The sequence below is a fragment of the Pongo pygmaeus genome, chromosome 1 (assembly GCF_028885625.2).
Source record: "Pongo pygmaeus isolate AG05252 chromosome 1, NHGRI_mPonPyg2-v2.0_pri, whole genome shotgun sequence".
Taxonomy (NCBI): domain Eukaryota; kingdom Metazoa; phylum Chordata; class Mammalia; order Primates; family Hominidae; genus Pongo; species Pongo pygmaeus.
Window position 1 is genome coordinate 213,586,696 of NC_072373.2, and position 20,562 is coordinate 213,607,257.

At 53.0% G+C, this 20,562-nt stretch overlaps 2 protein-coding genes across 2 annotated transcripts in view; both read right to left on the reverse strand.

The window, feature by feature from the left end:
• The window catches only part of PADI3 (peptidyl arginine deiminase 3), a 38,315-nt gene extending 30,578 nt beyond the window's left edge, over positions 1 to 7,737 (reverse strand). Inside the window, exon 1 of the mRNA XM_054496571.1 lies at positions 7,606 to 7,737. Coding sequence (XP_054352546.1) covers positions 7,606 to 7,697 — 92 coding nt within the window. The 5' untranslated portion in view covers positions 7,698 to 7,737. The remainder of the gene's footprint in view (positions 1 to 7,605) is intronic.
• A 3,088-nt stretch (positions 7,738 to 10,825) lies between these two features.
• PADI1 (peptidyl arginine deiminase 1) overlaps positions 10,826 to 20,562 on the reverse strand; it is a 40,122-nt gene continuing 30,385 nt past the window's right edge. The window contains exons 12-16 of the mRNA XM_054501352.1: positions 18,931 to 19,075; positions 17,681 to 17,774; positions 16,608 to 16,687; positions 15,672 to 15,797; positions 10,826 to 12,824 (exon numbers count right to left, since the gene is read on the reverse strand). Coding sequence (XP_054357327.1) covers positions 12,591 to 12,824; positions 15,672 to 15,797; positions 16,608 to 16,687; positions 17,681 to 17,774; positions 18,931 to 19,075 — 679 coding nt within the window. The 3' untranslated portion in view covers positions 10,826 to 12,590. The remainder of the gene's footprint in view (positions 12,825 to 15,671; positions 15,798 to 16,607; positions 16,688 to 17,680; positions 17,775 to 18,930; positions 19,076 to 20,562) is intronic.

A 20,562-nucleotide genomic window follows, 5' to 3' on the forward strand; every position in this document is an offset into this window, starting at 1 on the left:
CTGGTCATGAACTCCTGACCTCAAGTGATCCGCCTGCCTCAGCCTCCCAGCTGGGATCACAGGTGTGAGCCACCGCGCCTGACTGAAGCCTGTAAACTTTTTATGGAACTCCCTCAACCCCAAAGCTGTTCCTTGGGCCTCAAGTGTCCATGGGCAAGGGCTGAGCACCCTTGATGGTCCTTCTGGTATGAAAACCCCACTCAGTCCCCAGGCTCCAGCCCCTGGGTGTAGGGTATTTCAGCCCAGCGCCCCTGCCCCTCCATGTGCCAGGCTCTGTGTGAGATGCTGGGGGATCCCCAATGAAGACTGAAGCACCCCCGCCCAGGAGGGTCTCCAGGGCCATGGTCTGAACAAGGGCTTCACACAGGTAAACAAGCTACATCTGAGGTTGAGGAAGGGAGGGGCCGCAAAAGCCAAGGGCTCAGGTAGCGCTGGGACCAGAGTCAAGAATTAGGTTCCAGACCAGGCTGGGTCACACATCAGCCAGCTGAGCTTGACTAAATCACTTAGTCTCTCTGGGCCCATTAACCTCACCTATAAAGTGGGATAATGACACCTACTTGGCCAACCTCATGGGCAATCATGAAACTCAAGTGTGATAATAGATAGGAAAGGCTTGGAACACCATTGGCCCAGGACAGGGAAGGGGCTATTAAAGTAAATGAGGGTGCAGGAAATGGGTCTGGAGGCAGGATGAGACAGTGGGCTGGGCGGCTGGGGTAGGTTCCCCAGGGAAGGCACCAAGAGGAGACACAAGTGAGGGGAAGGTGTTTTCACCAAGGAGCCTTAAGAGGTCTAGTTTAGACTCAGGCTATAATGAGCTTGTTTTCATTTCATCCCTATGTAACGGGGAGCCAGCGATGGTTCTTGATCAGGAGGGGCAACATGATGGAGCCGTGGCAAGGTACTTGAGCCTGTGGTCCCTGAGGCCAGGCAACCGGGTTCAAATCCCAGTCCCATCACTCATTAGGTGTGTGACTTTGAGCGAGTGACTGCCTCCCTCAGCCGCAGCATTGACATCTATCTGGTGGGGATGAGGAGAAGATGAAAGGAACCAGTGTGGGTAAAGCACTCAGGAGGAGCAAAAGTCATGCCCTCATTTCACTGATGGGGAAACTGAGGCCCAGAAGAGAAGTGACTAGAAGGTAGGGCTGCTGACTCCCAGTCCAGTGCTCATGCCTGTCATGAAAGTTGTGTGTTAGGAAAATGAGAGGGACAGCTGCTGGGAGGATATCCTGAATCAGGTATGGGAGGATCTAGCTTCCTATTTCCTAGAGAACAGGGGAAGTACCTGGAGCCTCACCTGGACAAAGTCCTTCCTCTCCAGGCCACCTCGAGCTGCCAGCATGGCTGAGCTGTCACATGCTGGCTTCTGGGCTTTCTAGGCAGTGCTTCTGGTCCAGTCCTGGGCTCAGGGCCTTGGACCCTCGCCTGCTGAGGCTTCCATGCACAGGCCTGTCCAGGGCTCTCCCAGCCCCACACCCCCAAGCCAACCCGAGAACTCAACTGCTCCCATGGCACAGCCAGCCTAAGATGGTGAGTGGGGGGTAAAACATGGTAGGGTGGCCAACAGCATCTGTTTGCTGGGACTAAGGCTGTTCCTGGATACAGAATTTGCTGTGCTAAAACCTGCAAGGTCCCAGACAAACAGGAACAGTTGGCCTCCCTAAAAGTAGCCAACCTCAGATCCACCTTATTGAAAATGCAGATTCTTAGAAGTGCTCCAGGCGGGGCCTTGGAACCGCATTTTAAGCCATTCTGATGTTCGCTGACATCTGAGAATCACGGCTTAGAGTAGGTTGTCTTAGAAACGCTGGAGCCTGGTGGGCCGGGCGCGGTGGCTCACGCCTATAATCCCAGCACTCTGGGAGGCCGAGGAGGGTGGATCACCTGAGGTCAGGAGTTTGAGACCAGCCGGACCAACATGGAGAAACCCCGTCTCTACTAAAAATACAAAATTAGCCGGGCGTGGTGGTACATGCCTGTAATCCCGGCTACTAGGGAGGCTGAGGCAGGGAATCGCTTGAACCTGGGAGGCGGAGGTTGCAGTGAGCCGAGATAGCCCCATTGCACTCCAGCCTGGGCAACAAGAGCAAAACTCCATCTCAAAAAAAAAAAAAAAAAAAAAAATGCTGGAGCCTGGTCCCTCCAGCGCATGTAGAGTTGACTCAGTGTGAGCCCATCCCCCTTGTGTATCATCCCCTTCAATGGTGAGGAGGAGGACGGGGCATTGGTGAGGAATGCCCCATAGCCATATAACATATGTGCTATTATCCCCACTTTACAGATGAGAATACTGAGCCTTGGAGACATCAGATGATTTGCCCAAAGTCACACAGCTAGTAAGTGACAGAGCCAGGACTCATGGCCAGCTCTGTCCCCACTCCCCCTGCAAACCCAAACCTATCCTCTTCCTTTATGGACTCAGGGCCTGGACTTCTGGGAGAACAAAACCAGACATTTTAGGAGCTGAGAAACTGATGGGAAAGGTCCCCGTGGCTGAACACAGAAAGGTTGACAAGATGACCAACGAGGTCTCCACCAAGCTGGGCTGTGGGGGCAGAGGAGACCAAGACCCAGGCAGCTGGGTTCCTGGGTGGCAGTTCCAGCCACCCCTCCCCAGTCAGCGAGGATCCCAGATCCGCTGACCCTGCCAGCCTCATCAATAGAATCAGGTTCAGGAAATCACGGTCCCACCGTAATCCTGGGTGGCCCTGCCCCACCCCACCACTGGAAAGTGGCAGCCCCGTACACCCTTTTTCCAAATCCCCCGTATTTAAAAGAGTAGAAATGCACCAACCCCCCAAAGGGCCCAGCTCTCTGCACAGGCAGGTCAGAGCTCTCACATCAAACAAAATCCGATGTTGACAGAATGGAAGCTGCTTTGTCAAATCAGGGAGGGGACTCAGAGGCCTCCATGAGTGGAACTTGAAACTCACTGTTGTATGCCAACCCCTTCAGGGTCCATATGGGGAAACTGAGGCCCAGGGTTGAATAGAAAGTTGCTCAAGACGACATAGTGAGTGGCAACAGAACTAGGACCAAAACTCAGCATCCTGGCTCCATTAGGCAGCCTCTGCAGAGAAAGGGGTGACATGAGTTGTTTGTTCTCCCAACGAGGGCAACGGTTCTCAGCCCCAGGTGTACATTCATCCCCAGTGGATCCTGGAAAACCTAGGGTGCTGGGGCCCTTCAGAGATGAGTTGAATCAGGTTTCCCAAGGTGGGGCCTGGGCATCAATTTTTTATGGGTCCCCAGGTGATTGAAACATGCTGCCAGGGTTGAGAACCTCTGAGCTGGAGAAAAGAGGAGCTTGATGGCTCATTGCCAGGTGTGGTCCCTTAGGAGACACCTGCCTGGGGTACCTTAGTGATGGGCTCCCTGCTTTCTGTCTTTTCCATGTGCTGTTACTTGAGGTCATTCTGAGGTGTGGGAGCTGTGCACCTGCTCAGGTCAAGGTTGCCCCCTCTTCGAGGTGTCTTAGAGAACAGACTCAGCTGCCGTCTAGGCTGCTGTGTGTGCTGGGCCCCTCTGTAGCCATGCAGATGGGACCTGACCCTTCTGGGACCTTCTGACTGCGGGGCCTACACAGCTGTGCATCTGAGAACACCTGGATCTCTGGGGCCCTTAGAGCCAAGTCTACCAGCACAGAGGCGCTACAAGCCCCACCAGGACCTCCAATCCAGGCGAGTCTCAGCACCTCTGTGACTCAGTTTCTTCTTCACCAATAGTCAGAGATCCTTCGTTTGAATTGGAAGACCTGGTTTCTAGTTTTAGCTCTGTCCCTAACTCACTATGTAACCCTGAGCAAGTCATTTCACAGTCCAGGCCTCAGTTTCCCCAACTAAAAAATGAAGTGGTGGGTAAGACCCCAGAGATGTCTCACTGAACCAGCCTGGAGACTGCTCTCCAAGCCCACCTGTGATGAATCCCAAAGGTGACCAGCTTCGCGGGCCCCTCAGCCACATGAGCAGCCACAACCCAGCAGACTCCAGGAAGCATCTCCACATGTTATGGGAAAGCCCAGTGGGAATGGGTCCAGTCTGTTCTTACCACTGGGCCAATGACAGAGGCCCTGAGGATGGCCCTCCCCACCAGAGGTCATCCTGGGATTTTGATTTTGCCCATTAAGAATGAAACCAGGCCAGACACGATGGCTCTCACCTGTAATCCCAACACTTTGGGAGGCTCAGGCAGGCGGATCACTTGAGCCCAGGAGTTCAAGACCAGCCTGGGCAACATGGCAAAACCCCATCTCTACAAAACATACAAAAATTAGTCGGGGATGGTGGTGCATGCCTGTAGTCCCAGCTACTCGGGAGGCTGAGGCAGGAGGATTGCTTGAGCCTGGGGAGGTCCAGGCTGCAGTGAGCCAAGATTGCACCACTGTGTTCCAGCCTGGGCAACAGAGTGAGACCCTGCCTCCAACAAAAAAAAAAAAAAAAAGAAAAAAAGAAAGCAGCTTTCTTCCTGCACCAAGGCTTTGTGCTAAGGTTTGTGCTGATGCCTGAGCCTTGAGAAAGAGCTGTGTGGAACCAGCAAACCACCTGGGCTGTGGAACTTGATGGGATCTGGGTTCAAGCCCTACAGCCCTGTGGGATAGCACTTGTGAGACCGCCATCCCGCTGAGCCTGCCTCCAGTTGCAGGGAAGAGTTAATCAGCCACCAGACGCCCAGTGCATGGCTCATGCACCAGGGTACCCTTCCTTCCCTTTCACCGTCCTAAGACTCACTGCTCAAGAAAGAAAAGCCCCCATACCATGCCTAGGTCGTCTCCAATTCATGGAAAGGCAAGAAGATAAAGTTGAATCCACTGCCACAGATAGAGAGGCCCAACAGACTTGCTTGTCCTCATCCTTCAAGGGTCTGATTGGTGCCCCTCCTCCAGGAAGCCTGCCCTGACTCAGCCATGCTGATTTCTCTTTTCTCAACTCCTTCTTCCAATACGGTCCAGAGACTGTTCCCCAGACATCCTGCATATGGCAGGTTTGGGGATGCTTGAGGCTGTCCACAGGCCCAGGACAAAGCCTTAAACTGATGATGATGATAATGGTGACAGTTAACATAACTGAATGTTCACCACAAATCAGTATTAGTTACATGCGTTGCACACACAATCTCATTCAATGCCCCCAACTGCCCTTTGAAGTGAGGCCAAACTGGGTTACATCCTGGCTCTGCCACTCACTGGCCATGTGACCTTGGACAAGTTGTTTAACCTCTCTGTGCCTTTGTTTTCTCATCTATAAAATGACGACGATGACAGTGCCCACTTGAGAATTTTGTGAGAATTAGTTAACATATGGAAAGCGCTTACAGGCACTGCTGGGGAGTGGCATTAAGTGTCATTGCTGATATTATTATCATCCCCAGGCAACAGGTGAGGAAACAGAGACTCAGAGAAGTTAAAGGAGTTTCCCACGGCAAAGAGCTGGGAAGTTGCAGAGCCAGGACTGAGCCACAACACCTACTGCCCTTTCTCTTGTTGGCCCGCAGGCTGAGCACCCAGGATTGTTACATCATGGCACCTCCAAGCCGGGAGGGACCTCAGAACTAACTCAGTTCTGCTCCCCTTCCCAGAAAGGAGTCCTTTCTGTGGCACCCTTGTAAGAAGGTTGTTCGGCCTCTGCTGGCTTCTCAGAGGGGAGAGGCTGCTTGTGCTCCCCTGTATGTGTCCCCAGAGCCTGTGCTCATCCTTCAAGGCTCTGACTGGTACATACACTAGACCCAAAAGAAATACTTGAAGAATGTGCGAATGAACGAACTAGGAGCTCTCCACTCCCACCCCTGGGGGGTTTGGCCACCAGGGCCCAAGAATCCCTCATTTGAAGGTATCAGAGCTTCCATCCCCCACCCTGTGGCTGTCCCACCCATGGCCTTCTCTGCAAATCTCCAGTGTGGCTCAGGTGACTCCAGGAAGCTATGGCCTTTATCTCTTATTGCCCCAATCCATCCTCTATCCTCTAAGGAAAATCTGCGGAGGGGGAGCCAGGCCCAGGCTTCCTGGGGCAGGTCAAACCAGAGACACATCTGCCCAACGGGCATGAGGCAGCAGGGGCAGGTGAGTCACCCCATGGCATGCAGCCCAGTCACCCCATGGCAGGCAGGCAGTGGTGCCAAGTGGCAGATAGCCCTCCTTCCTCATTACCTCCGTGGCACAGCCTCCGTGGCTGCCCCTTCCTTCAAGAACCACTGAATCCCCTTCCTCCTCCTCACTGTCCACCCACCAACACCAGGATTTATCTCCTGGGCTGGCTCTGCTCCGGACTTGGTTCCCTCCCATGACCAGCTCCTCACCCCCTCTCATCCAATGCCCTGGATCAACCCCATCGCTGCTCCCGATTAAGTTCGCCCTGATTTTTCAAGTCTTAGTCTTGGAGACTCGTTCTCAATGGGTGGGCTTATTTTGCTCCCCACCCCAGGGCACATTTGGCAATGTCTGGGGACATTTTTGGTTGTCACAACTCAGGAGTGTGCTGCTGGTATCTAGCAAAGAGGGGCCCAGAATGCTGCTCTCCATCCTACAGTACACAGGGCGGCCCCCATGGCAAAGAGGTACCGTGACAGTAGTGCTGAGGTTAAGAAACCTGGCCTGAGGAGAGGGCTGTCCCACAGTTCTGCACCCTCCCCTCCCAGTATCCTGATTACCTCGAAGCCAGGACCCTGGAGACCCCCCAAAAGCCTAAGAAGCCAGCTCTCTGGTGGTCCCCGGAGCCCAGCTCCTAAAACCCTACCCTAACCCTCTTTTCTTCCTAAGAGAGAGAAGATAGGGCCTTACCTCCCTCCACCATGGGCCTTAAAGTCATGACGTGGTACACAGTAGGGGCATAATGCATGGGCATTGAGTGTCTGGAGGAAACCAGGTTGGAAATCTCTATTTTCCAAGTATCAGAGCAGCTAAAACCATAAGACTCTTGAGTAAGACCACAAGCGGGTTTAAACCCCGGCTTTGCCACTTAGTAACTGTGTGACTTGAGCGAATGGCTTGCCCTCTCTGCCTCAGTTTTCTCATTTGTCTGATGAGATGGTGCTAATAATAAGCCTAGCTCACAGGGTTGTTGTAAGGGTTAAATTCAAGATTAAAGTTCGAAAGTTAACTCAAGAGGCTTGTGAAGCTCTTAGAATAATGCCTGGCACATGGTAAGTGCTATGTATTAACTTATCTTTTAAAAATGATTCACGCTCTGTTTCTAGGCTCATAGGCTCAGGATGGGGCTGGGTATATCTGCCTGTTCCTATTCTTGTGTGCCCCAGACAGATCCTCAGCCCAATCTGCAGGATCCCTTGGACATAGAAAAATGCCATCTCTTCGTGGCACCAGCCCCCTCCAAGCCCCTGGTCTGGAGCTCAGCCACTGAAGCGTCTTCTACCCCGCTCAGCCTCCCAAACTTCAAATTCCCTGGCTGAGGTCTTCAGGAAACTCAGCTGACCAAGAGAGGACCCAAGCTTCCCTGATTGGCTGCTGTTCCGAGGCCAAGGCTGGGGAGTGGGCCCTGAAGAAGCCCTGCCCAGCCTGCAGGGAAGAAGGTCCAAGGGCATCAGCACCAAGGGCCTGCAAACCACTAGGCCTCTGACTCTTACTCATAAATGTCCTCTGACTCTTACCCATAAATGTCCACGAGGGTCTCCACGCCAGCCACACACACGGCGCTGGTGGGATGCTCCAGGGACACACGCACGATTCTCTGCAGCGACATGCTGGTCTTGGACTTAGCTGTGGCCGCCAACCCCAACACTGCCCCCGAGGCCCCTTAGGATGAGGTTTAAAAGCCCCTGGCCCCACCCCTCCAGCCCAGGGTGCCAATTCATTGGCTCCAGTCATGAAAGCCCAGCCCCTTCCCAGAGCTGAGAGCTCAGGATTGGCTGGAAGGGACCCAGTATTTGTATACGAACCTGTTGTCCCGACCCCGGCACCCAGGAAGTTAATTTCTTGGGAAGCAAGTCCCCACAGGTACCTGGCTAGGCACCAGGAACTGTTGGGGGCAGGTGCTGTTGAGGGGGTGCAGAGATATATGATATTGATCTCGGACGCTTCTTGCTTCCTCACCTCCATTTTCTGCATTTTCAGAGACTACAATGGGGAGCTTTCTTACTCTGCTGGGGAAGCTGGTGAAAATGCGGATTCCCAGGTCTGTTGTCCACTCTGATCCAGCAGGTTAGGGGTGCAGCCTGGCCTCTGGATTTTTTTTTTTTTTTTTTTTTTTTTTTTTGAGACGGAGTTTCACTCTTGTTGCCCAGGCTGGAATGCAATGGTGCGATCTCGGCTCACCACAACCTTCGCCTCCCAGGTTCAAGCAATTCTCCTGCCTCAGCCTCCCGAGTAGCTGGGATTATAGGCGTGTGCCACCACTCCTGGCTAATTTTGTATTTTTAGTAGAGACGGAGTTTTTCCATGTTGGTCAGGCTGGTCTTGAACTCCAGACCTCAGGTGATCCACCTGCCTCGGCCTCCCAAAGTGCTGGGATTACAGGCATGAGCCATGGCACCCGGCCCTCTGGATTTTTTAATAAGCACCCCCAAAGCATTTTGGTGCCCTTTGAGAAACACCACCTTTTTTTTTTTTTTTTTTTTTTAGTGGATTTTAGAGACCTGGGTTTCAGCCCTGCCTCAGCTGCTTCCTGGATGGGCGACCTTGGGCAGGTTTCTTTTTTTTTTTTTTGAGACAGAGTTTCGCTCTGTCGCCCAGGCTAGAGTGCAGTGGCGCGATCTCGGCTCACTGCAAGCTCCGCTTCCCAGGTTCACGCCATTCTCCTGCCTCAGCCTCCCGAGTAGCTGGGACTACAGGCGCCTGCCACGGCGCCCAGCTATTTTTTTGTATTTTTAGTAGAGGCGGGGTTTCACCGTGTTAGTCAGGATGGTCTCGATCTCCTGACCTCTTGATCCACCTGCCTTGGCCTCTCAAAGTACTGGGATTACAGGCGTGAGCCACCGCGCCCGGCCAGGCAAGTTTCCTAATTGTTCGTGCTTCATTTTTCTCATCTGAAAAATGGTTGCTGTGAGGCCTCAGTGGCCAGCGTTGGTAGAGCTCTGGCATGGAGCTTGGCATTATTGTATTACTATTGTTGCTGTTATTAGGTCCCAAAAACCTCTGAAAGCGGTAAATGATAAGGTTGAGAACTCTCTCCAGCCAGGGGGAGCTGGGCATGTCAGAGTAGGAAAGCTCAGTCCTCAGGTGGGAAACTGAAGTCAGAGGGGCATTCAGGCTCCTGGAAGAGCAGGAGCAAGGGCTCTGGGAAGAGAAGTCTTGGGTTCAGATGCAGACTCCACCGTGCACCCACAATAGAGCCTTGGGTGTCAGTGTTCCCCCTCTTGGAGACTCGGTTTCCTCATCTGTAGAAAATGCAGCTAATCACTGGCCCTGGTGGAGATAATGGTGAAGACGCACCCTGCCTGGAGGAGGCTCAGGAGGTGCTGAATAGAGGTTTCCTCCTTTCTCCCTGGCAGTGCTGACAGCCTGAGGCAGGATGGGGACTAGGACCCGCTCCCCAGCATCTCCAGCTGGGACATCTGCACCAGTTCAAGGGCCTCAACAGGACCCTGAGATTGTCATTCCCATGTCTCAGTTTTTGGGAAAGATGTTCTTTTCAAGGAGAGCTGCTAGACTGCTGGGTCAAGGGACAGCTTCACTTTTTTCAGCTGTGGAATGGCTTGATGGCTGAGTCAGCCTTGGGAGCCCTGGGTTAGAGTTCAAGCTCAGGAGGAAGCCTTAGTCTCCCTAGGCTGCTTGTGAGCACAGATAGGGAATAGATGCAGAAAGTAGGGGCTTTCGCTGGGATGCTGGCCCACTACCTGCCTCTTTCTTGGAGAACTGTATGTGCCTTTGGAAGGAAACTCATGCCTTCACTTCTCTTCTGTTAATATCAACTTTTAGAAACAGGTTTGTGGTTAATTCAGACTAAAGTGTCAATGACTAATAGGCAGCAACTTTTTGCCCTCTTAGTCCACAACAAAAGCTAAAATAAAGTGAGTGAGTATCAAAGGGTGTAATTTGAGGCAGCAGCAAATGTATAGGATGAGAGGGTGATATTTTCAGGCATCCAAAATCAGACCACTGAAGCCGGGTAACTTAGAAGCTTCAGACACAAAAATGGAAGGGAATTGGGCCAGGCACAGTAGCTCACACCTGTAATCCCAGCACTTTGGGAGGCCAAGATGGGAGGATCGCTTGAGCCCAGGAGTTTGAGACCAGCCTGGGTAACATAGCAAAACCCCAGCTCCGTAAAAAATAAATTAGCAATTAGCTGGGCATGGTGGCCTGTGCCTGTATTCCTAGCTACTCAGGAGGCTGAGGTGGGAGGATCGCTTGAGCACAAGAATTCAAGGCTGTAATGAGCTGTGATAGCACCACTGCACTCCAGCTTGGGTGGCGGAGCAAGACTTGGTCTCAAACAAAAGAAAACAAAACAAAACAAAACAAAAACCAGAAAGGGAACTGTAGTGGCCTGTGGCCCTGGGAACCAGCCCTGCTGGGGAACTCTCACCTCTGTTAATAGGGCCCAGGCTGCCTCCCCAACCTTGTTGTCCCTGAGAGATGGAGGAGATGCTGAAGGAAGAGAGGAGAGAGGAAGAGGCAGGACCCATCCCTCCCCTGATCTGATCTCCATCTTAGCAGGGCCATCAGCCCCAGAGCAAGAGGCATGTGATCCTGCTGAATCAGCCTGCCTGGCACTGGCCTTGGCACTGTGAGGCTCTCCCAGCTGAGCAGGGGCTGCCTGTGGCAGCAGAAATTGAGCCAAGCAGCTGCATAGTGGGTGGAACTGGAAGCAGCCTTCTCTGCTTTCCTCCCCTCCTCCCCAACCCAACAAACAGGCTGGGGAGACAGCCCTGTAAGAAATGCATGTCGACACTTTTATTGATCAGAAAGGAGGTGACTGGTCACCCAGAACATTCTCAGAGTCAACATCAGGGCCCCTCGATGGCCCAGCAGCAACTCCAGAGCTTCCCACACTCAGTGTGGCCCCGACCCCCAGCCCTAGCTCTGCAATGCGCACTCCCTTCCTACCCACAGCTCTTTCTCAGGGGAATCCCAACCCCAGCTCACACCCCCGGCCCTTCAGAGCCTTCTTCTCCTTCTTGACTCACTGCAGCCTGGGGTATGATCCTGAGCAGAGGACACTCAGGTTAAAGCAGGAGCTTGCAAATGGGGTTCTGTAGAACCTTCCAGAAGGGAATTTTCATGTTCCTGCTCACCCACTTTAACCATAGCAGTTCCAGGCTAGCTTTTGTTGGTTAAAAGAGTGACAGTAGTTGGCTTAGTGTGAGGTCTCAGCAGGGGCCAGGGAAAACCTAGATGGACCGAGGCCCTAGGGCCAACTGCCCTATAATGGCCTCACTGGCAGTGGGGGAAGAGGGTAGGCTGGCTTCCTCCTGCCTGTGCCCTGCAGCCCAGCTGAACCAGCCTGCCTGTGCATGTCTCAGTGACCTCACTCAGGGCTATTAACCTCCTGTGGCAGCTGTCTTCCCTATTATGGGAGGGGACATGGGCCTGCCACAGCGGTTTATTCAGGGATGAAACCCAAGCTATATGTGCAGGGTCCCTGGGTTGCTGAGAGAGACCGGGCAAGCCTTCCCCTCCCACTGCCTGCAGAATGAAGGGGAATAATTAAAGACTATTAAAGGAAATTAAACTCCACCTTCAAAGATAACCTAATTTCCTCCCAACACACACACCCTCTTCTAACATCTGGCCCCCTACCCCTGCTATATCTGGAAGCTCCAGCTCCCTTCAAATCCAGAGTCCAAAATCCCAGCCCAGGAACCACGGACACCTCTAGGCCCCCAAATCCGTCGTCACACACTCTTTCATCCTGACCTCATCCCCTCCTGCCCCGTCATCCTTTGTGTGTCCTCAGGCCTCACGTTGGCCTGTCAGCATTTCTGAGCTGGGAGAAACCAGCTCTGGTAATTAAAGTCTTTCCAGAAAGGTAGCAATCACTCTTCTGAGGTCGGAGTCAGTTATTAAAATTTTGTTGTCTTTTTTTCTATTTAAATTGGCCCTTGGACACGGGGTTTTTCTGTCCTTGTTTGTCCACACACAGCTGAAGGGTGCTGGATGGGGGTGGAGTAAGTGTCACAGCCTTGGGTCCCCTTTGGGAGAAGAAACCTGGAAGCGGGAGAGGATGTTTCTGATCTCCTTTCCTGGTTTTCCAAGAGCAGAGGCAGCCTGGTGCCTGGCACACCAGACCCCAGGTCCCCCGGGCCCCGTTCCTGGTGCAGATGCAAAGTCATTATCCTTGTTCCCCAGGGAGGTATCAGAATGAAAGGGGAGCAATTCTAAGTGGGGCCCATCTCCCTAGGCCACCCACAGCCATTCTTGAACATGCTAACATTGTTGATCTAGAGCCTCTGGGGGCTGTGGGTGGGAAAGAGGCGAGGGAAGAATGAGGTGCATTCTTCTTGGGTTGGGTGGGCCATTCCAGAGGCGAGGGTAGGTGGTATCCATCCCTGTGTCCTGGTGCCCACGGTGGCCAGGATGTTTGCAAAGTGCCAAGACTCCCCCAAGAGAATGGAGGCCATGTGGTTGTTCCTTGCCCTCACGCTGGCGGGGTTCCCCAGCAAGAGGGCAGAGAGGATGGCGGGTGGGGGCAGGCTCAGGGCACCATGTTCCACCATTTGAAGGGAAAGGGCTTCCTGCGCACGTTGGTGCCACAGTGGATCTCCCCCTGCAGCTCATGGTAGGACAAGTAGTCATCAATGAAGATGCAGTGCAGGCCCAGAGGCTCCAGCAGGGACTGCACCTTCTCCTCCAGGCAGCAGCGGCCATTGATGATGGGCCCATAGGGCTTGGGGATGCCCAGGTACTTGCCTAAGACCACCATGTTAACCTGCAAAAGAGAAAAGGCAAGAGGGAGGCTGTCAGGCTGTGAGTGCTGTACTTCTGGCACCCCTTCCTTGCCAGAATGAGACAGGCCCTGGGGAATGGGTTGGCCATAGCCAGAGCCCAGAAAGGGCTCTAGGACTGGGGTTTGCTCAAGAGTTAGGGTCTATGAAAGCAGAGGACAAAAAGATTCAAGGTTAGAAATGAGGTTGAATAACAGCCAGGGCTACCAGGAATTTTGTACATTAAAACAAAACAAAACAAAACAAAACAAAACAAAACAAAAACCCACTTCTCCAACACTTTCTTCCATCTATGAGAAAATTGTCATATTATAGCAACTTTGTTAGAACAAGAGATTTTCGTGTCATCTGCCAGAAACTTGTACAACAAATATACACACCTACAAGGTCTGTGGTGTGGATGTCTTCCAAAGTGTGGTGTGCTTTTGCAGTGCACAGCTTGCTTAACTGTCTTTGGCAGCCCTGATCATTGTTAGCATTTATTGAGCATCTTCTATGTGCCAGATATATCATCACTAAATCCCACAGCCTCCCTCTGAAGCTGTGGCTCAGACAGGTTAAGTCACATAATCATACAGCCAGAAAATGATGAGACTGACATTTAGACTTGGATCTGACTGGTGCCAAAATCCATGCTCTTTTTATCTGGCCACCTGTGCGACTGAGGAGTTGGGGGAAGGGGCTGAAAGCCTTTGGGGACACTTGAGTTTAACTCTGGGGGCACCTCTCCTTCCCTTGGTTGTGGACCTGGCTTGGGGCCCTAATCTGGGGATGGGAATTCTCCCCCATGCAGTGGTATGGGGGTTTCTTAGAGGAAATCTCAGCCCAGGTTGATGGCAAGAGGTCATAAGGGGTGACCCTTGGTGTTCAAAGGGGACTCCAGACCTTCTCTCTAGAGGGCTGCTCTGGGCTGTCTTGGGTTCGGGGTGAGCCTGTCCTGGACTCTGCCCTCACACTCTCCGTGCTCTGCCCCCGACCCTCAAGTCTGCCCCACCCTCATCCATGGCAGGGACCAACATAAAGCTGGAGGGTCCCGTGAGGTCAGTCCCTTGGCTTTGGCTCTGAACTACCCCTTTGCCCACTAATGGGCCAGAACATGCTGGGGTGGGAGTGGTGATGGGGCATGCAGGGGGCAAAGGGCAGAAAGAGGAGAAAAGAGCCAGGACCAGGACCAGGACCGGGACCAGGACCAGGGCCAGAGCCAGCCAGGCTTCTGCTTCCTCCTAAATGAGGAGTCATGGGATTGGGGGCTGGTCCCAACTCCGCCACTCGCTCACTGTGTGACCTCAGACACATGACCCACTCTCCTTCTAAGCCTCAGTTTCCCCATCTGACAAACCAAGGGGTTAACTGGGTGTTCCCTATGGGACCTTCCAGTGAAAACAAGCTGGGATCCTTCAGCAGAGCCTGGAACGAAACTAGGGAATCCCCACAGGATGACCCACAGGCAGGGGCTTCCAGCAGACGGAGGCCAGGCCAGTCACACACGCCCCAGCCTAGGCCCTCCCCCCACCTTCAGCCAGAACCAGAGCTTAGCAGTCCCTTAGAGCTTTGCTGTCCAGCACAGTAGCCACTGGCCACATGCAGTTGTTTAAATTAAAATTAAACTTACATAAAGTTACAATTTCTGTTCTTCATTGACACTAGCCACATTTCAAGTGGTAGCTGAGTGGCTACTGGACTGTATTGTGCAGATATGGAGCATTTTCATCAGCACAGAATGTTCTAACAGACAGCACTGCCTTCAAGCAGTGGTTCTCAATCAGGGTCGATTTTGTCCACTAGGGCATTTTTGGTTGTCACATCTGGGAGAGTGCTATTGGCATCTAGTGGGTAGAGCAGGGAGGCCACTAAACATCCTGCGAGGCACAGTACAGCATCTACAACAAAGGCTTATCCAGCCTAAAACAGCAATAGAGCTACGGAGTCGAGAAATCCTGCTTGGGGGTCTCTGCCAGGACCTAGAGGCTGGAATCTCCCCATGAGGAGCCAGGAAAGCACACAGGTCCTCCCCACCTCCTGCAACCTGCATCCTGATTCTGACATTCACTTCCAACCCTGATTCCATCCTGATTCCGACATTCACTTCCAACCCTGATTCCATCCTGATTCTGACATTCACTTCCAACCCTCGGCTTGTCCCAAGACAGGGATTCAAGCTAAAGACCGCAGTCTGAAGAAAGAGGGTCTATCCCCATCCTGGGGGACCATCCCTGCCAGCTGCCAACACCCCAACATCCTTTCCCAAGAGGTTAATGGGCACTTGGGCTAGGCCCACCCCGATAGCATCGCTCAGGCCCCTCCCAGGTGAGATCACATTTGCTCATCTCCTTGTCAGCTGCCCCGTTAATGAGAGTCAGCGAGGCCACCGCCCACCCCACCTGCCCTGCCTGCCTGACACAGGACCCCCACTGGAGAGCAGCAAGTGAGGGGCTGTGGTGGGGAACACAGCAGGCAGCTGAGACCCAGAGACAGAAGCCTGAAACACTTGGAACCAAACCACGCTTTCTTTTTCCATCTGGGTGAGGAAAAAAAAAGTGCTTTGTGGCAGGGCATCCTATGCTCTGTAGGATGTTTAGTGAAATCCCTGGCTTCTACCCACCAGATGCCAGGGGCATGCACCTCACTGTGGCAACAAAAATCCCCTGGGGGCAAAATTGCCCTGGTTGAGAGCCACTGATGGGAATGTTCTCTATATTCACAAAAACAGACACCGGAGAGGTCCGCAGAGCCTTCCAGCCTCTGCATCAGCCTGCCCTGGGCCAGGGAGTGCTTCTTCTCAGAGCCCCGCAGACCCCCTCCCCAGGAGGACCCTGCCCAAGGGCTCTCACCATGTCTGGGAAGAAGGCTTCTGCGTAGAAGTTTTTCAGGAGGAAGAGCTGGGGAATGTCCACGATGTCACTCTCTGCCAGGCCCAGCTCCCGCTTCAGCACATTACGGTTCCAGTCAATGCATTTCTGGGGAAGGAGGCAGCTGGGCAGCCCAGGACTAGGAAGAGCATAACACTGGCCAAGCACCTACTGTGCGCCAGGCCCGTGTGGAGCCCTCTGGGCCCGCTAGCTCCTTGAAGCCTCACAACAGCTTTGTGCAATAGAAGCCATTGCTGTCCGGGGGAAACTGAGGCTCAGGCAACCTGCTCAAGTGCACACCGCTAGGATGTGCCAAAGCTGGGGTTCGAACCCAGGCAGTTTCTGGATGCAAATGTTCTTGTCAGTACAACACACTGTCCCAGCGTGCTGGGCACCACCGGGAAGGGGTAAGGGGCCTTCTCCCATTAACTGAGCACCGAGTCTGTGCTAGCCCCTTCACCTTGCACAGGACAGGCACCTTTTATCCTTGGGGTGAGCCCTGCCCCTTCCTGACACCTTGCTTACCTGTTCTCACAGAATCCCCCTGACTCTTACCCACCCCACCCCACCCCACCTCTGGGCCCCGCAAGGTCCTATTTCCCCACCATGTCTCTCGCATTTCACCAGACTTCTCAGATGAGAGGCTCAGATTTGCTTCTGTGAAAATAGGTCATTGCCCCAGACTGGGGCCAGGTCTCCCTCATTAGGCTGGGAGCTCCCTGAGGACATGGCTCTGTCTCTTTCATCAGACTGTGGGTTCCTGAAGGCAGAGGCTCTATCCTACCCACAGGCCCCAGCAGCTCCCAGGACCATGAGAGCTCCAACACTGAATCCCTGACCCACCCCAGCAGTTCCTGGGGCTGCTTCTCCCTGGAAGAGAAAGGACCCCTTAGAGCAGCTGGTGGTCCTGCCCCTCACCTGTGCATGAAGATTGTCTCTCTGGAGATGTCTGTCTGCCAGCATCTCATTAATGCTTCTTTTTTCTTGGTGTTTTAACCCTGCAAGAAGAGAAAGACAGTACATAGCTCAGGGAGCACTGCCTGGAGGCTGTCTTCGGCCAGGGGCTATATAATCCAGGCCAGGATTTACCTCCTACCTCAGTGCCAGGGTCAGAAGCCAGGATAGAGAAAGCCAGAGACTGAGAACCCTGATGGGACCAGGCCCTGGCTGCAAGGAAAACCTGGTGATGGATGAGGAACCCCTCAGGAAGTGACTCTGGACTCGGAGCCTAATAATTATGGCACAGCTACCATTATTGAATGTGTGCCATGCTCTGGGCATCCTACTTAATGTATTATTAATATTTAAAGCAACTATAGGAGGGATTAATTATCATCTACAACTCAGAGAAGAGGAAACTGAGGCACTGAGAGGTTCAGAACACACCCTTGATACCACTGCCAGCAAACGCCAAGACCAGGATTTGAACTCAGGGCTATCCTTGTGGACATCTGCACCACATCCATTCCAATGCTCTATTCCCCAGATATTCCCCAGATGAGAACACTGAGGGTGTGATAAGGAGGGGAGATGGGCCAACCAAGCCCTTGGAGGGTCTGTTAGCTCCTGCAGGAAGCTCTGCAGAGGGGCCCTGACCAAGCCTGGCTTCTCCTCCTTCCCCTCTCAAGGCCCCAGCCCTGCTGCTCCCTGGCTGCATAGCCCTGGCCAAGCCAATTCTCCTCTCTGAGCCTCAGTTTCCACTTCTGTGAACAGGGATAAGGAAGAGGGAAGAGAGATCAAAAGGGAGCGAGAACAAGAACGTGCCTGGCATTGACTGGCACCTGGGGCACTCATGTCTTCCTGTGCCTTTCCTCTCCTGGGGTGTGGCCCAGGAACTTCCCCACCCATCAGAGGACCTGGGGACCCAAGAAACGGAGAGTCGGTGTTGGGTTCTGAGTCCAGCTGAGAGATCTGCAGGTGCAAGGGCTGTACCCAAGGATGGTGATGAAAGGGCAGGGTCCCCCAGGGGTGACCGGGTCATTGGCACTCACCATCAAACTGGGCCGCCTCCCCATAGCCCTCTTCTTTCTTCTCTTGGAAGAGTTTGAGGCAAGCGCTGGGGCTAGCCAGGAGCAGCCGGAAGCCCTGGCACGGAGGGAGGGAGAATGGCTTAGTGGACAGGGTCCCCCTAGACACAGGAGACCCCAGACTCGGGACTCAGGAGGGGCCTGACAGTTCTTGGGACTCCCCTCTCCCACTCAGTCTGCACATCAGCCACAAAGCACTGTCTGCAACTCTCCAGGTCCTCCAAGCAGGTTCCCACCTCCAGAACTTTGTCTGTGCTGTTCTCCCTCCCTGGAGGCCCTTCGCATTTTGCCCACCAGGGCATTCTGATTTCTTCTTTCAAGGCCCAATTCAGGGCCGGGTGTGGTGGCTCATGCCTATAATCCCAGCACTTTGGGAGGCCAAGGTGGGCGGATCACCTGCAATCAGGAGTTTGAGACCAGCCTGGCCAACATGGTGAAACCCTGTCTCTACTAAAAATACAAAAAATTAGCCGGGCATGGTGGCGTAATCCCAGCTACTTGGGAGGCTGAGGCAGGAGAATCGCTTGAACCCAGCAGGTGAAGGTTGTAGTGAGCCGAGATCGCGCTATTGCACTCCAGCCTGGGCAACAGAGCAAGATTCTGTCTCAAATAACAAACAAACAAGAAACAAACAAAATACCCAATTCAGATGTCTCCTCCTTCACTGTCAGAGCTGTCCCTAGCAGAGCTGTAACCACTGGTCACTGGGAAGCCTTCCCTCCCAGGCTGCTGGCTCCCTGGCCATGCCTTCCCCAGCCACCTCTGCAAGGCTTACTGTAGAGGCCCAAAACCCGGATTTGAATCCTATCCTGACACCTGCAGGCTGGGTGAGCTTGGATGGGTTAATGGCCCTTCTGAGCCTCAATTTCCTCACTTGTAAAATGGGACAATAATAATCGCGCCCACTTGACGGGCTTGTTGGAGGATTAAATGAATTAAAATATGTGAGTATTTGGCACATAGTAGGTGCTCAGTAAATATTACCAATTATTATCAATATCGTTCCTGACTATTGGCTAAGGGATTTGGGTCCAAGCACAAATACCCTGGAAGTGTGAGGATGAGCGTGTCAGGGCGCCCTGACCCAGAGAATGTCCCAATCCAGAGCTTACTCGGGGCACAGGGTTGAGCTGTTCCAGATGGCTTTGCCCTGACTCATCCCATCAAATCAAACAGGGGCAGAGATGGCTCAGGCAGGGAGGGAGGGGACGCACCTTTTGGTCAGAGGTAGGCACAAAGGTCAGAAACTCGTCCACATGGCCCACAGAGAGCCAGTCCGAATAGAGCTCCACGGGTGCCTGCACCTGCTGTGCCTTCAGGAAGTTCCGAACTGCCCTGGCCATCTGCCGCCCACCAGACCTGGCCAGGAGGGAGAGGGCGCACAGTCACCTTGTGCCTGAGAGGCATCAGGCCTTGCCTGAGTCATCATCAGATCTGCCACCAGGGGGCGGAATTGCTCAAAGAATGCTTTAAACGTGGGGCATAGAGAGTGGAGAAACTAAGACAGCAGAGAATGGACTGTGCATTTGTGTGTGCATTTGAGCACCTAGTGTGTGCTGTCCTTAGGGTCCTCGCAGTAAGTGTCTTGTTTAATCCTCCTGATGACCCTATGATATACATACAAATACCAGCTCCAAGTTACATCTGAAGCGTGCTCATCCAAGCTCTCTGGCCTCACTCCCCACTGTGCCCCACCGGCCTCCCTGCTGATCTGCTGTCTCCAGCCTGCTCCTGCCTCAGGGCCTTTGCACGGCTGTTTCTACACCCTGGAATATTCTCCTAAGTAGCCACATCTTTAACTGCCTCTTCTTTCTTTCCTTCTTTTCTCTTTCTTCCTCTTCCTTCCTTCCTTTTTTTTTCTTTCTTTCTCTCTCTCTTTTCTTATTTTTTTTTTGAGACAAGGTCTCACTCACTCTGTTGCCCAGCCTAGAGGCTGGAGTGCATGGCTCACTGCAGCCTCAACCTCCCGTGCTCAAGTGATCCTCCCACCTCAGCCTCCTGAGTAGCTTGGACAACAGGTATGTGACACCATGCACGGCTAATTTTTGCATTTTTTGTAGAGGTGGGTTTCACCATGCCACCCAGGCTAGTCTTAAAACTCCTGGATTCAAGCGACCCCCCCACCTTGGCCTCCCACAGCACTGGGACTACAAGTGAGGGCCACTGTGCTTGGCCTAACTGCCTCTTTTCCTTCAAGGCTTTGTTTAAACATCAGACTCTCAGCAAAGCTAAGACAAACATTTATTGACATGTGCCACACACATGCTTTACCCAGGCTACTTCATTTAATCCTTATGACAGCCCTGTGGGGTTGGGACTATTACTGTCTCCATTTTACGGATGAGGAAGTTGAGGCCCAGAAAATTAAAGTTATATGCATTTGTTCATGCATTCGTATTATATTCATACATATGATTGGAGGTACTTATTTGTTTTGTTCACTTATTGTCTGTTTCTCTCTGCTGGAATGTTTGGTTGTCTGTTTTGTCTATTGCTAAGGTCAGAAACCAAGGCAGGGTCACTGGACAGCAGCCTGAGGTGCTAAATTTGAGTTTGGGGCCCAGGTAGAAGGAGACCTGGGTTCTGACAGTACTGCTAACTTGCTATGTGGTCCTAAGTATGTAGCCAACCCTTTTCAAACCTCAGGTCCCATCTGTCCACCAAAGGCCTCATTCCTGGTTTTCAATCCAACAGCCAATGGAATGGGGACATGTCCACACTGGAGACCCCTCACTTTCCCATGTGGGGTCCTTGCTCTGTGCCTGGGAGTTCCCAGAGCAGACCCCTGCACCCTTGAGAGAAGTCTCCTGGCTTGGCTCACTGGCTCGTGAGGCTTGTGGGAGCAG